Raw genomic sequence first — 14838 nt, forward strand, 5'->3', positions numbered from 1 at the left:
AAAGCCTTTGACTGTGTGGCTCACAATAAACTGTGGAAAATTCTGAAAGAGATGGGAATACCAGACCACCTAACCTGCCTCTTGAGAAATCAGGTCAGGAAGCAACAGTTAGAACTGGACATGGAACAACAGACAGGTTCCAAATAGGAAAAGGAGTGCGTCAAGGCTGTATATTGTCACCCTGCCTATTTAACTTATATGCAGAGTATATCATGAGAAACGCTGGACTGGAAGAAACACAAGCTGGAATCAAGATTGCCGGGAGAAATATCAATCACCTCAGATATGCAGATGACACCACCCTTATGGCAAAAAGTGAAGAGGAACTAAAAAGCCTCTTGATGAAAGTGAAAGAGGAGAGTGAAAAAGTTGGCTTAAAGCTCAACATTCAGAAAACGAAGATCATGGCATCTGCTCCCATCACCTCATGGGAAATAGATGGGGAAACAGTGGAAACAGTGTCAGACTTTATTTTGGGGGGCTCCAAAATCACTGCAGATGGTGACTGCAGCCATGAAATTAAAAGATGGTTACTCCTTGGAAGAAAAGTTATGACCAACCTAGATAGTATATTCAAAAGTGGAGACATTACTTTGCTGACTAAAGTCCGTCTAGTCAAGGCTATGGTTTTTCCAGTAGTCATGTATGGATGTGAGAGTTGGACTGTGAAGAAGGCTGAGCGCCTAAGAATTGATGCTTTTGAACTGTGGTGTTGGAGAAGACTCTTGAGAGTCCCTTGGACTGCAAGGAGATCCAACCAGTCCATTCTAAAGGAGATCAACCCTGGGATTTCTTTGGAAGGAATGATGCTAAAGCTGAAACTCCAGTACTTTGGCCACCTCATGAGAAGAGTTGACTCATTGGAAACGACTGATGCTGGGAGGGATTAGGGGCAGGAGGAGAAGGGCATGACCGAGGATGAGATGGCTGGATGGCATCAGGGACTCGATGGACGTGAGTCTGAGTGAACTTCAGGAGTTGGTGATGGACATGGAGGCCCTGGCGTGCCGCGATTCATGGGGTCGCAAAGAGTCGGACACGACTGAGCGACTGAACTGAACTGAACTGAATGTGTAATATGAACTTTCCAAGTGGTGCAGTGGTAAAGAAGCTGCCTGCCAGTGCAAGAGATGCAGAACATGTGGATTTGATTCCTGGGTTGGGAAGATCCCCTGGAGAAGGAAATTGGCAACCCACTCCAGTGTCCTTGTCTGGAAAAATCCCATGGACAGGGATTTTCCCTGTCCATGGCGCCACAGAGAGTTGGGCATGACTGAGCACACATGCACATACACGATGTGTAATATGAGTTGTGTTCTGATACCATCAGATATCTTACAGCTCTTTTCCCCTAATCCAGGAAGTCTGTCAGGGTTCATGCACGTACTTAATGTCACTTTAGTCTCTTTTAGTTTAGCCTGCCTTTTTTTGTTTCCTATGGCAATGCCTTTTTTTTTTCTTTTAAAGCCTCCAGGCTAGTTGTCTTTTTTAAATGTATCTGTTATTAGTGAGTAAAAGTAAGTTATAAATGAAGTACTTTTTTCTTTCATTAGAATAAAATGTGTGCTTTAAAATGGAGTGGAGGAGAGAACTAGAAGACAAACAGCAAATCATTAATAAAAAATATTTCCAGAGTGGTTATTATGAGGTCTTTTACATTTTACATACTGTGTTTTAACTTTTAAAATATAACCTTGTATAATTTTTATAATCAGAAACAAAACAAAGTAAAATGTAAAAAGCCAAAAACAATCATATTTTAAAAATCTAACAGGTGGATTTGAGAATGGCACTTTGTTAAACATCACGGTGTCTTTGTAATTAGAATACTAAGTGTCCACAGGGATTCATCAATATATGTCTTTGCTGTTTTTTCAGTCAGTATTTACAGGATGAAAGTAAGACCAAAAGAAATATTGACCTGAATCTTTTAGAGTGGACCCACTACAGCATGAAGCCACAGGTGAGTGATGATCTTTGTGTTTCAAATACTTTGTTGCGTTTCCTGTCAGTAACATAGTATTTTGACTTGGCTTTCTTCCTCCTCTTATTCATCCTTATGGATTCATTCTCCTGAGGTGTATGTCCTAAGAATGATCTACTTCTAAATCTTTAGAAATTCACTTAACCAAGATGTTTGCTTTGAAGCCTTGATCTTGTTTTTTAATTATAAATGTTAAATATCTGCTAGCATGACTCAAAAATTGAAGAAGATAAAAAGATTCAAGTCAGATACTTTTCTTGGTTGGCATTAATGGGATCTTCAAGTTCCTGTTCAAAACTTATCTGAGAAATTTGTGTATTTATATCTCAAGGGTTCCATGCTGTGAGTCCTCAACAATCAGGCATGCTATTTGTGAATGTGCTTTGAATCTTGTCAGATTTGATCTCATTCCAGGTTTAAAACTGCATACATCATTCAGTCCTAATGGCTCCTTTTTAAAGTAAGCTACATGAGTTCAATTTTAGCCCTAATCTATGTGTAGTGGCTCAGTTATCTTTATCCAAAAGCAGTTTCATTTCTAAGTTGAATAATTAGAAGAGTAAGTACTGAAATTTCCTGAGGAGAGCACAGAAAAGAGTTTGTTAGGACAAATAATTGTGTTCTGGAATGGAAAATGTCATAAAACAAATTCTCTGTAGTGGAATCTGTAGTTCTCTGCATTTGGATAGTGGATTCTGTAGTTCTCTGCATTCTGTGAGAGATGCTGGGCTTAGGAGAAAAGTTTGAGGTACCTACCATATGTTTGCATTTTCAGCCTTTTCCTTTTTACAATAATAATTTGTATCTCTTTAAATCCAAATTGAGTTGTCATCTAGTATGTTTTCCAGCAGTGGAATTAGACTCACTTATACTCTTACTCTCCTTATGCTTATACTCTTGTGCTCCTTATAACTGACAAAGTATGTAAGGGGCTGGGCAGCATTAGGGCAACATGAATTTGGAAATGTGTGAGTTTGCTTCACCTGGCTTGGAATCCAGCACCTTTGATTTATGATGCCCTTGAGTTGTGCTTGCAAGCAGTAAGCTCTTTTGTTTTTTCAGGACAGAACTGTGCTCTTAAGACAAGATTTCCTGACTGGTTAAAGCCTTTCAAGAGGCTTTTTCTTCTCCTGCTTGCAGCTATCGGGGTCCAAAGCAGTTCAGTTTAGTTCGGTCGCTCAGTCATGTCCGACTCTTTGCAACCCCATGGACTACAGCACGCCAGGCCTCCCTGTCCATCACCAACTCACAGAGTTTAGTCAAGCTCATTTCCATTGAGTCAGTGATGCCATCCAACCATCTCATCCTCTGTCGTCCCCTTCTCCTACCTTCAGTCTTTCCCAGCATCAGGGTCTTTTCCAGTGAGTCAGCTCTTCGCATCAGGTGGTCAAAGTATTGGAGTTTCAGCTTCAACATCAGTCCTTCCAATGAATATTCAGGACTCATTTCCTTTAGAATTGAATGGTTTGATCTCCTTGCAGTTCAAGGGACTCTGAAGAGTCTTCTCCAACACCACAGTCCAAAAGCATCAATTCTTTGGCGCTCAGCTTTCTTTATAGTCCAAATCTCACATCCAAACATGATTACTGGAAAAACCATAGCCTTAAGTAGAGAGACCTTTGTTGACAAAGTAATTTCTCTGCTCTTTAATATGCTGTCTAGGTTGGTTATAACTTCCCGTCCAAGGAGTAAGCATCTTTTAATTTCATGGTTGCAGTCACCATCTGCAGTGATTTCGGAGCCCCCCAAAATAAAGTCTGCCACTGTTTCCGCTGTTTCCCCATCTATTTGCCATAAAGTGATGGGACTGGATGCCATTATTTTCATTTTCTGAATGTTGAGCTTTAAGCCAACTTTTTCACTCTCCTCTTTCACTTTCATCAAGAGGCTTTTCTGAGGTTATTGATATTTCTCCCGGCAGTCTTGATTCCAGCTTGTGCTTCCTCCAGCCCAGCGTTTCTCATGATGTACTCTGCATTTAAGTTAAGTAAGCACGGTGATGATATACAGCCTTGATGTACTCCTTTTCCTATTTGGAACCAGTCTGTTGTTCCATGTCCAGTTCTAACTGTTGCTTCCTGACCTGATTTCTCTTCCCATCTCTTTCAGAATTTTCCACGGTTTATTGTGATCCACGCACTCAAAGGCTTTGGCATAGTCAGTAAAGCAGAAATAGATGTTTTTCTGGAAATTTCTTGCTTTTTTGATGATCCAGTGGATGTTGTTGGCAATTTATCTATGGTTCCTCTGTCTTTTCTAAATCCAGCTTGAACATCTGGAAGTTCACGGTTCACGTACTGTTGCAGCCTGGCTTGGAGAATTTTGAGCATTATTTTACTAGCGTGTGAGATGAGTGCAATTGTGTGGTAGTTTGAGCATTCTTTGGCATTGCCTTTCTTACAGATTGGAATGAAAACTACCTTTTCTAGTCCTGTGGTCACTGCTGAGTTTTCCAAATTTGCTGGCATACTGAGTGCAGTACTTTCACAGCATCATCTTTTCGGGTTTGAAATAACCCAACTGGAATTCCATCACCTCCACTAGCTTTGTTCGTAGTAATGCTTCCTAAGGCCCACTTGACTTCACATTCTAGGATGTCTGGCTCTAAGTGAGTGATCACACCATTGTGATTATTTGGGTCATTAAGATCCTTTTTTATATAGTTCTTCTATGTATTCCTGCCACCTCTTAATATCTTCTGCTTCTGTTAGGTTCATACCATTTCTGTCCTTTATTGAGCCCATCTTTGCATGACATGTTACCTTGGTATCTCTAATTTTCTTGAAGAGATCTCTAGTCTTTCCCATTCTATTGTTTTTCTCTATTTCTTTTTTTTTTTTTTACTTTACAATATTGTATTGGTCCTCTGTTTCTTTGCACCAGTCACTGAGGAAGGCTTTCTTATCTCTCCCTGCTATTCTTTGGAACTCTGCATTCAAATGGGTATATCTTTCCTTTCTCCTTTGCTTTTTGCTTCACAGCTATTTGTAAGACCTCCTCAGACAGCCATTTTGCTGTTTTGCATTTCTTTTCCATGGGGATGGTCTTGCTCCTTGTCTGCTGTACAGTGTCACGAACCTCTGTCCATAGTTCATCAAGCACTCTTACCAGATCTCGTCCCTGAAATCTATGTCTCACTTGTGCTGTATAAATGTTAGGGATTTGACTTAGGTCATACCTGAATGGTCTAGTGGTTTTCCCTGCTTTCTTCAATTTAAGTCTGAATTTAGCAATAAGGAGTTCATGATCTGAGCTACAGTCAGCCCCCAGTCTTGTTTTTGCTGCCTGTATAGAGCTTCTCCATCTTTAGATGCAAATCAGTCTGATTTCAGTGTTGACTGTCTGGTGATGTCCATGTGTAGAGTCTTCTCTTGTGTTGTTGGAAGAGGGTGTTTGCTATGACTAGTGTGTTCTCTTGGCAAAACTCTGTTAGCCTTTGCCCTGCTTCATTCCGTATTCCAAGGCCAAATTTGCCTGTTACTCCAAGTGTTTCTTGACTTCCTACTTTTGCATTCCAGTCCCCTATAATAAAAAGGACATCTTTTTTGGATGTTAGTTCTAGAAGGTCTTGTAGGTCTTCATAGAACCATTCAACTTCAGCTTCTTCAGCATTACTGGTTGGGGCATACACTTGGATTACTGTGATATTGAATGGTTTGCTATGGAAACGAACAGAGATCATTCTGTCATTTTTGAGATTGCATCCAAGTACTGCATTTCAGACTCTTTTGTTGACTATGATGGCTACTCCATTTCTTCTAAGGGAGTAGATATAATGGTCATCTGAGTTAAATTCACCCATTCCAGTCCATTTTAGTTTGCTGATTCCTAAAATGTTGATGTTCCCTCTTGCCATCTCCTGTTTGATTACTTCCAATTTGCCTTGATTTAGGGACCTAACATTCCAGGTTCCTATGCAGTATTGCTCTTTACAGCATTGGACCTTACTTCCATCACTAGTCACATCCACAACTGGGTATTGTTTTCCCTTTGACTCTGTCTCTTCATTCTTTCTGGAGTTGTTTCTTTACTGATCTCTAGTAGCATATTGGGCACCTCCCGGCCTGGGGAGTTCCTCTTTCAGTGTCCTGCCTTTCTGCCTTTTCATACTGTTCATGGGGTTCTCAAGGCAGGAATACTGAAGTGGTTTGCCATTCCCTTCTCCAATGGACCACATTTTGTCAGAACTCTCTGTCATGACCCCTCCATCTTGGGTGGCCCCACATAGCATGGCTCATAGTTTCAATGAGTTGGACAAGGCTGTGGTCCATGTGATCAGATTGGTTAGTTTTCTGTGATTGTGGTTTTCAGTCTGTCTGTAAATATTCTCCCTCTTATGGAGAAGGATAAGAGGCTTATGGAAGCTTCGTGATGGTATAGACTGACTGACTGGTAGTGTTAGTTTTCTGGCTAGAAAAGAGAAGTCAAACTCTGGAGTGCTGAAATAGGTTAGTTGTATTGTAAGCATATTTCTAATTGAGCCACCCTTAGCTCTTTTCAATATTTATAAATTCCCCTGAAACAGTTCTGAGTAGAATTCCTATTCTTGGTAATAAACCTTCTTTCACTTTGGTTTATATGAGGGGTGAGAGATGGAATTCTCACTTTGCTTTTCTCTTTCCTTGTAAAAATTTTCTATGTGGGTCACATACACCATATTGTGGGTTGAGTTTTTATACCACATAAAGACTAATTGTGTTTGTGTGTGTGTTTGTGTGTTTGTATAATACCAGATTGAACATTTACCTTTATAATATTGTTTATCCACAGTAATGTTTTGGAAAAGTCAAAAATGAGTTTGTATTTGATGAAATTTCACCCCTTCCTCTCTTCTTATTTTGCAATTTTAGGAGATTCCTCAACAGTTGAATGGGAGTGATTGTGGAATGTTTACTTGTAAATATGCAGATTATATCTCCAGGGATAAACCTATCACATTTACTCAGGTAAGTGAAGACCCCTCCTTATCCATTTACTTGTTACTAAAGGGCTTCCCTGGTGGCTCAGAGGTTAAAGCATCTTCCTGGAATGAGGGAGACCTGGGTTCGATCCCTGGCTCGGGAAGATCCCCTGGAGAAGGAAATGGCAAGCCACTCCAGTACTCTTGCCTGGAGAATCCCATGGAGGGAGGAGCCTGGTAGGCTTAAATCCATGGGGTCCCTCTTTGGGACACGACTGAGCGACTTCACTTTCACTTTCAAACAAGGTAAACTCAGAGCATGTTACCTATCTTAGTGCAAGTGAAGTTGCTCAGTCTCCGACTCTTTGCCACCCCATGGACTGAAGCCTACCAGGCTCCTCCCTCCATGGAATTCTCCAGCCAAGAGTACTGGAGTGGGTTGCCATTTCCTTCTCCAGGGGATCTTCCTGACCCAGGGATCGAACCCAGGTCTCCCGCATTCCAGGAGACGCTTTAACCTCTGAGCATTAAACTCTTAATCATGGTAGCTGTGCTACTATTCTTGCTGTAAACCTTGGCCATAGTCGTGCTCTTGCTAACATCAGGTTTGTCACTGTATATTCTCTCTTTTATCCTAGTCGGTGACCAGTGGGACAATTTTCATATCTCTGAACTCCAGTGTTGACTGGTTCTTGAGTATTACTGATAGTTTTACCCAAAGAAGTAGGCATGTTAGAATATTTAATAGCATGGAGAAATCAGGCCTCATGAGAACTTAAGCTGCAGGTTTAAGACAGAGCTATGAATGCTTCTTGTCCCTTCTATTCTAATAATTTTTGGTTCTCCATAGCTCTATATTTGATTGAAAATTCACGTATGTTGGGAACTGTTGAGAGTTTATGTTAGTAATAGTGGTTCTCAGTCTTTTTCCAACAAAGGACAACCTCCTTTAAAAAATAGTTTGCTTTAACAGACCTCATTTTGATAGCTACCACATTGTACATATTGAATAATAGGACTAATATTAATCCCATTCCAGTTTTTTGAACAGAATGCACTAACTAAGGATCCCATGCTGAATTGATACAATTGGTTAACTTCAGCAGTTTTATTAAGAATAAATGTGCAATATTTTTACTACATGTTTTGAGCTATTAAAATAATTTACAAATCCATGTGTTAAGACTTTTTAGGCCTCTCCACACTTATTTTATAGGAAAATAGTATATCCAGATAATTATAATGAAACACCGGGAGTACCTCAAGGGTATAGACTTCTGATTTCATCAGAAGAGTCATAGGTGATTTTGGATTTGTCTTGCTTGTTTTTGCTTTGAAAGTTGGCCCATGTGATGAATCAGTTAAAGCAGAATATTAAGCCAAAGATTTCATTTTTTGATGTATCTAAAGAGATCTTCCAACCCACTGATTGAACCGGGGTCTCCCGCATTGTAGGCAGACACTTTACCATCTGAGCTATCAGGAAGTCCTCTAAGTAACAAGGAGTTATTTATTATTTGACTTGAGATTTGAAGGCGAGAAGTTGCTATTTGAACAGAATTTGCAATGGAAAACATTTGGTATAGCAGAAACTTGTAGGCTTGTTTTTTCTGTATTTAAATAGAGTTCATGTTTTTCTCACAAGAAAGCACTAAACGTCCATTTTAGAATGGTTTGAAAATACAGATAAGTAAAAAAGTACTTTTTGTGCTACCACTTAGCTGTTTCCCTTTTTGGTACACGTTTTTGTTACGAAGCTGTTATTGGACGCTTATATAATTCTGCATCCTGCTTTGATTTTCCTTAACATGTAAAAATGCTTATGATGCATACAGTAATACATATTATAAACCTTTTTTTATGGCTCTATAAATCTGTACCAAGGGGTAGCACAGTCAAGGCTTACATAAAGAACATGGTCATCCTACTTTATTTACCTCCTACACCTAATGGTTGTTGATGCCCTGGCACTTTCACATGTGATGGATATGTTGCTTGTGGATTGTCTGCAGCACCAGATGCCTCTCTTCCGGAAGAAGATGGTGTGGGAAATCCTTCATCAGCAGTTGTTGTGAGAATGCCCCACCCCGTCTCTCCAGCTGCTGGTGGTTCTTTCACGGATGGACGTTTCCATATACCTCATGCATTGTGGGTTAAGAAGTCCCTGCATCACCTCTGTTCTCTCACAGGTACTGAGCTGTCAGTGCATGAAGGCCTCTCTCTGCACCCTGATCCTGACTTGGTGTGCAGCGGGCTGCTTGCAACCGTTTATAAGGCTGTGCCTGCTCAGAGCCCTGGACTATCAACCCACACAAGAACATATGCTAATTAATACTTTTTTTTAAAGATTTTTTTTTTCCCTATGAACTTGGGAATTGCAGATTTTATTTTATGATTTTTTTCTTTGTGTTTGTTCACGTGTATTCATTCACTCACTCATTTGCAAACATGATGGGCAGTGGCTGTTTTCTGCTGCTCTTTTAAAGTTAACTCTAAATTGTTTGAACTATTTATTTCTGAAAGGAATGTTGATCAAGCTGCCGTTCCCTGCTAAAGATCCTGAGGGAAGTCAGTGGGGGGAGGAAGGAAGAGTTAATTAACCTCTACAGCTAGAGCAGTAACTGCTGACTTGAAGCAGGAGGTCTTCTTTCTTTTGAGGCTTGACAGTGCCAGGAGAGGCACCGTGGTATAGGGCTCTGGTTGCCTTTCAGAGGAAGTCCACACTACAGCATTGGCATGGTGTTGTGGAAAAGTGGGACTATGGCCCAGGAACTCTGGCCAGCTAAGTGTCTGCAGAAGAGTGTTGGAGTCATCCTAAAGAGACTTCCCTTTCTGGAAATGAGGTGACTTGGCTACTCTTAAAACTGGATTTGAAGTAATTGTAAACCCTAAATCTTCATTTTGATCCTAAATCTTCATTTTGATCCCAAATCTGGTTGTGTATTAACCTCAGATATGTAAGGGCTGGCCTGAGCTGTTGATTTCAAAGGATACTATTCAATTTAAAGCTGTTTTTTCTCAATGTTTTTTTTTTCCTTTATTTGAAGTCAAAATTAAGTTTTATACTTATTAGCATTTACATCTCCCCATTACACCCCTACTGAAATCTGTGCAAGAAAATTTAGTACTTGGTTCTGAGGTTGCCAGTTCTACAGTAATCTATTTTGCATATGAAAGTTTGTATTTAACTGTTTTGTTCATTAAAAACCTTACAGTGGTTATGCATATTTAATTTCAGGAAATTTAGAGTTGGTCAGAACATATTTTGCAAAATCTAGTGCCTAGTGTTGCTTTTTTGATGTAATAAAAGGTTGTCTGGCAGAACCTGAAAAGTATACGCTGAAATGATTTCTAACCCCTCCCCTACTTCCCACACTTGACCTAGTTCACAAAAGGAAGAGGTCAAACTGGAAAAATTGGGTGCCAGTTGTCACAGAGGCCTACTCTTGCAGGTCGTTTTCCCTGAGATGTGTAAAAGTCTTGGTATAGGATGTGAGGCCGGTGGTACGGATTGAAACTGCTGTGCCTACCTGGTGGTCAGACTAGAGGACGTGTGCTTAGGGGATGATGAAAGAGGGAGCCAGTTGGGCTGTCTCTCTCAAGCTGTGGCTGTTCAGAGAACCCTTCTTGCAGCCTCCATTCCTTTCCTGAGGCTGCTGGAACTGTGTCAGTGAGAATTGGGATCAGGCAGCTGGCACAGCCAAAAAAGGCCAGAGAGGTACTGGGTGAGTAATACGCTGAACACTTGGTTCCAACTTGACACCAGTAGGTTTCACCTGGAAATTTAGAGCCTTGGTTAAGATTTGCTCCATGTGGGGTAAATCCTGTTAGGAATGGCAGCCCAAATGAGTGATGCTGGGGGCTAATGTATTTGTATGACAAGTATTTGGAGTGGCTTCTTAGAGCAACATTCACTGATATTTCCATTAATGTGATTCTTCAGGATAGCTCTTAATCTCCCAGGACATAAACTGATGAGAACAGAGTCAAGTTGAAGAATGCCATTCTACTTAACCCTGAGTTTCTGAATTTAATAAGAGATACCACAAGCCATGCTCCTCTAGACACTGACATTTCTCTCAGTATGGAAACTTGTAGGTAATAGAATTCTATTCTTTTCTTTTTTGGCCACACCATGCAGCATGTGGTACCTTACTTAGTTCCCTAACCACCGATCAAATCTGTATCCCCTGCGTTGGAAGTGTGGAGTTTTAACTATTAGACTCCAGGGAAGTTCTGGGAATAATATCTAAACAGTTTGAGGAAAGCAGCCAGCTAATTATCAGTACCACATTATTAGCATTAAAATCAGTGAGATGTGTCTGTGTGTGTGTATTTATTTATTTATTCCAGCAGCTTTGGGGTCTGAAAGAAAGGTGGAGTGAAACATTGTTTTTGTTTTGGCATGCCATGTGGCTGGCAGGGTCTTAGTTTCCCAACCAGGGGTTGAATCCGTGCCCCTTGCAGTGGAAGCATGGAGTTGTAATCACTGGATCACCAGGGGAATTCCCACCATTGTTCTTTTTTTAGGAGGCAGTCTCTCCTAAAGATTAATAAACAGGGGAAAAAACAACCACTGGTGAACAAATGTCTTTCTTTGACCTTTGAGCTAGGAGAGTGGGGACATGTGGAAGATGTTCGGGAAGCCCTATATTGTACCTCAATTACCTGAGGATATTAGAGCTTCTCATCTTTCTGTCCTCAGATCCTAAGCACAATGTGGGGAATGCCATGTTGAATGGTGGATGCTTGCCTGCACTGTGAGGTGTTATTTGGTGCTCAGACCAAGGTGTGGGTGCAGGGAGAATGTATCCTTGGAGTTACATTGAACCTCAGATACAAATAAATAAATACGATGGAGAAATTTAAGTTTATAATAACCTTAGTACTGTAGTTAAGCTACTGTTTAAACTGGCTTTTGTGAACTAGTTGGGAACTTAATCTCTTTAGGATAGTTTCTTTAAGAAAAGCTCTAGGTACCCAATGTTCAAATAGATTTTTGGTACTTGTTTGTAAGTTGGGGATCTATGTGGCTGTATTGCTTTGAGTTTTTAAAAATTTACCTAATATATACAAGAAGGGTTTGGGTGTTTGAAATACGTGCTGACTTCATCTGTTTACCAATAAGTTCATCTCATTAATTCAGTGGGTTTCAAAATATTTTGATTGCAACCCATAGCAATAAATGTATTTTATATTGTGACCAGTACACACATGCATATATTTTATGTGATTATATATGGACACAAAAGTTTTATAAAAAATATTATCTTTACTACATGATAGTTTTCTTTTTATTACTAATTTGTTAATTGATTTTTGCTGCACTGGGTCTCTGTAGCTGTGCACATGCCTTTCTCTAGTTGCAGCAAGCAGGACTCCCCTCTAGCTGTGGTGCACGGGCTTCTCATTGTGGTGGCTTCTGTTGTAGAGCACAGGCTCTAAGGCATGTAGGCTTCAGCAGTTGTCATGGGGGCTCAACAGTTGTGACCCATGGGCTTGGTTGCCCTAAGGCATGAGGGATCTTCCTGGACCAGGGGTCCAACCCATGTCCCCTACATTAGCAGTCAGATTCTATCAGTCCCTGATAGTTTTCTTTAAAAAATTAAAAAAAAAAAAATTTTTTTTTAATGTGGGTTTTATCTATCACATTGCTTTCTCAACCCACTAATGAATAGAAATCCAGTTTGAAAAACACTGCTCTAAAATGAACTGACAGCAAGATGCAAATTATATTTAAAACTGTAAAGCTTGAGACCACAAAAATTACGAAAAATATGGGGTGGTTTTGAGATGAATCCATGTAAATCTAGGGAAACAGGCTAGTTTTCAGACTCTCAATGGAAATATGTGATGTAAGCAATCCTTGTTCTTCCAAGTTTTTACACTGGAATTCATAAAATACTTTTCAGTAGACGTCCTATTGAGTCTATGTAGGTTGTTAAACAAAGGTTCTATGGCTCAGTGGATGAGTGTACCATATCTTTTTCTCCTGGGGATGCATAGCAAATGTAACAAATTAAGATCTTAACCTAGTGTGTCTGAAAACTTGGGCCCTTCTGTGTGTGACACTCGTGGAAGTGTTTGGTGGAATACAGTTTGGCAACTGCCAGAGAAGCAACGTAGAGTTCTTGGAATCACATGCTTCAGATGTACATCCAGTACCCCATCTCCCCATTGCACCCCCCACCCCCCTGCCCCTACCAAGCAAACAGGTTTGTGTGTGCTTCCTTAAGGGCATGTGGTGATCATAGTTTGTGGTACCACTTACAGTTTCATCTGTCATAGGTGTTCATAGTAGAAAAATAAGCTACTGATAAAACTCACCACCCAGAGTGAGGAACTCTTAACATTCTGGTGTATATCCTGAATTTTGGTATATACTCCTTCATGTTTGTATGAATAAATGTGTGTGTTGAACACACTTGTGCAAGTAGATTTTTTGTTTTGTTATTAACAAATACGGAGTCATACTATATATGTGGCTATATAACCCCCTTACCATAGTCGCTGTGTAATGTTCTAGTAAATGGTTATAATCTATTTAATTGGTATTGTTAGACATACCATCTTCCAGTGTTTTGATTATTCTCTTATGAGAAATTCTTTTGAATTCTAAATTAAAATTGCGTATTTTTTTAAAAAATCAGAGATAAAAATTACCCATTGGTATTTTGACTTTTCTTCTGGCATAGGCTGATAACTTGTATCTGCGTTGATTTTAATTTTATAATATTTTTTATGTGTAGGTCTGGATAAGTTCATTCTGAGGGATTTCATGTCTCATTTTAGTGGACAATTTTATCTTTTTGCAACTGCGTTAAAAAAAATTTATTATGAAAATTTTAAGACACAATCATCACCACCTTTCAGCAGTTAATAAAATGTGTGGCTAATCTTGATTTACTTTTTTTTTTCCATGGAAGGGGGAGGGTCTTTAAAGCAAACATGTCTTTGTACCAAAATACTGGTATCTTCCTAACAACATATAATAACTTAAAAAAAAACCTTTGTAATTTTCACACCTAACAAAATTAGTAAGAATTTGCTAATAGCATTAATAGTTCATATTCAAGTTTCCCTGATGATTAATAGTTGGCTGAATGTGACCCCCACAAAACATTTGTCCACATCCTTATCCTGGGAACCTGTGAATATTACCTTCTGTAGCAAAAGATGTGATTAAAGATCTTGAGAAAAAGAATTTATCCTAGATTGTCTGAATAGACCCTAAGTGCAATCATTTGCCTTATAAGAAAGAAGTAGGCAGTTTTGAGATGAACAAGGGAGGCATTGTAATGGGCCTTGGCAGTGTTCATTTTTCTACCCATTTTTAGGTGTAAACAAAATCTAGAAAAAGATACCCAAGAGTTAATGGTTGGCTGGACAGGCTGCGTTGCTTTCTAATTTATAAACTTGTGTTTGAGGTGTTTTTTTTTAAAGAAGAAACAGTGACACTACAGAACAGAGACTGTAGTGATGCTCCTGCAAGCCTAGGGAGTCTGGAGCCACCACAGCTGGAAGAGCCTTCCCAGGGAACCTGGCGCTGATGACACCTCCACTTCAGACTTCTGGCTCCAAAACCGAGAGAAGCAATTTCTGCTGTTTAATCATCCATCAAATCTTTGGTAGTTAGAGCAGTCTCAGAACACTAATACAGGATCCAGTAAAAAGTGCACATTGCTGCTGGTTATTCTATCTCTTGAGTCTTTTTCATTCAGTAGTAATCCTTTCCTTGTGCTATTAGGTATTAGAGAAACTGAGTGTTTCTGTGGAAAATTCCACTTCTAGATTTGGCTTATAGCTCCTTGGTGGTGGTTAACGGTTTCTTCTGTCTCCTGTATTTCATATAAACTGATAGGCTTGATCAGAGGCTTGATCAGCTTCAGGTTGAATTTATTAGGCAAGGGTCCTTCATTCTTTGTCTTACTGTACTGCCTCTCATGCACCACTG

The 14838-nt window shown here is 39.7% G+C and overlaps 1 protein-coding gene across 3 annotated transcripts in view; it reads left to right on the forward strand.

Annotated features, from left to right (window-relative positions):
• Positions 1–13786, forward strand: part of SENP2 (SUMO specific peptidase 2) — a 38977-nt gene extending 25191 nt beyond the window's left edge. For all 3 annotated transcript variants that reach the window (XM_040252521.1, XM_040252513.1, XM_040252529.1), the window contains 3 exons: positions 1879–1963; positions 6835–6930; positions 8897–13786. In XM_040252521.1, coding sequence (XP_040108455.1) covers positions 1879–1963; positions 6835–6930; positions 8897–8959 — 244 coding nt within the window. In that variant the 3' untranslated portion in view covers positions 8960–13786. The remainder of the gene's footprint in view (positions 1–1878; positions 1964–6834; positions 6931–8896) is intronic.
• Positions 13787–14838: the final 1052 nt, after the last annotated feature.

Source organism: Oryx dammah, unplaced genomic scaffold, assembly GCF_014754425.2.
Source record: "Oryx dammah isolate SB20612 unplaced genomic scaffold, SCBI_Odam_1.1 HiC_scaffold_2, whole genome shotgun sequence".
In the NCBI taxonomy this organism is placed as follows: domain Eukaryota; kingdom Metazoa; phylum Chordata; class Mammalia; order Artiodactyla; family Bovidae; genus Oryx; species Oryx dammah.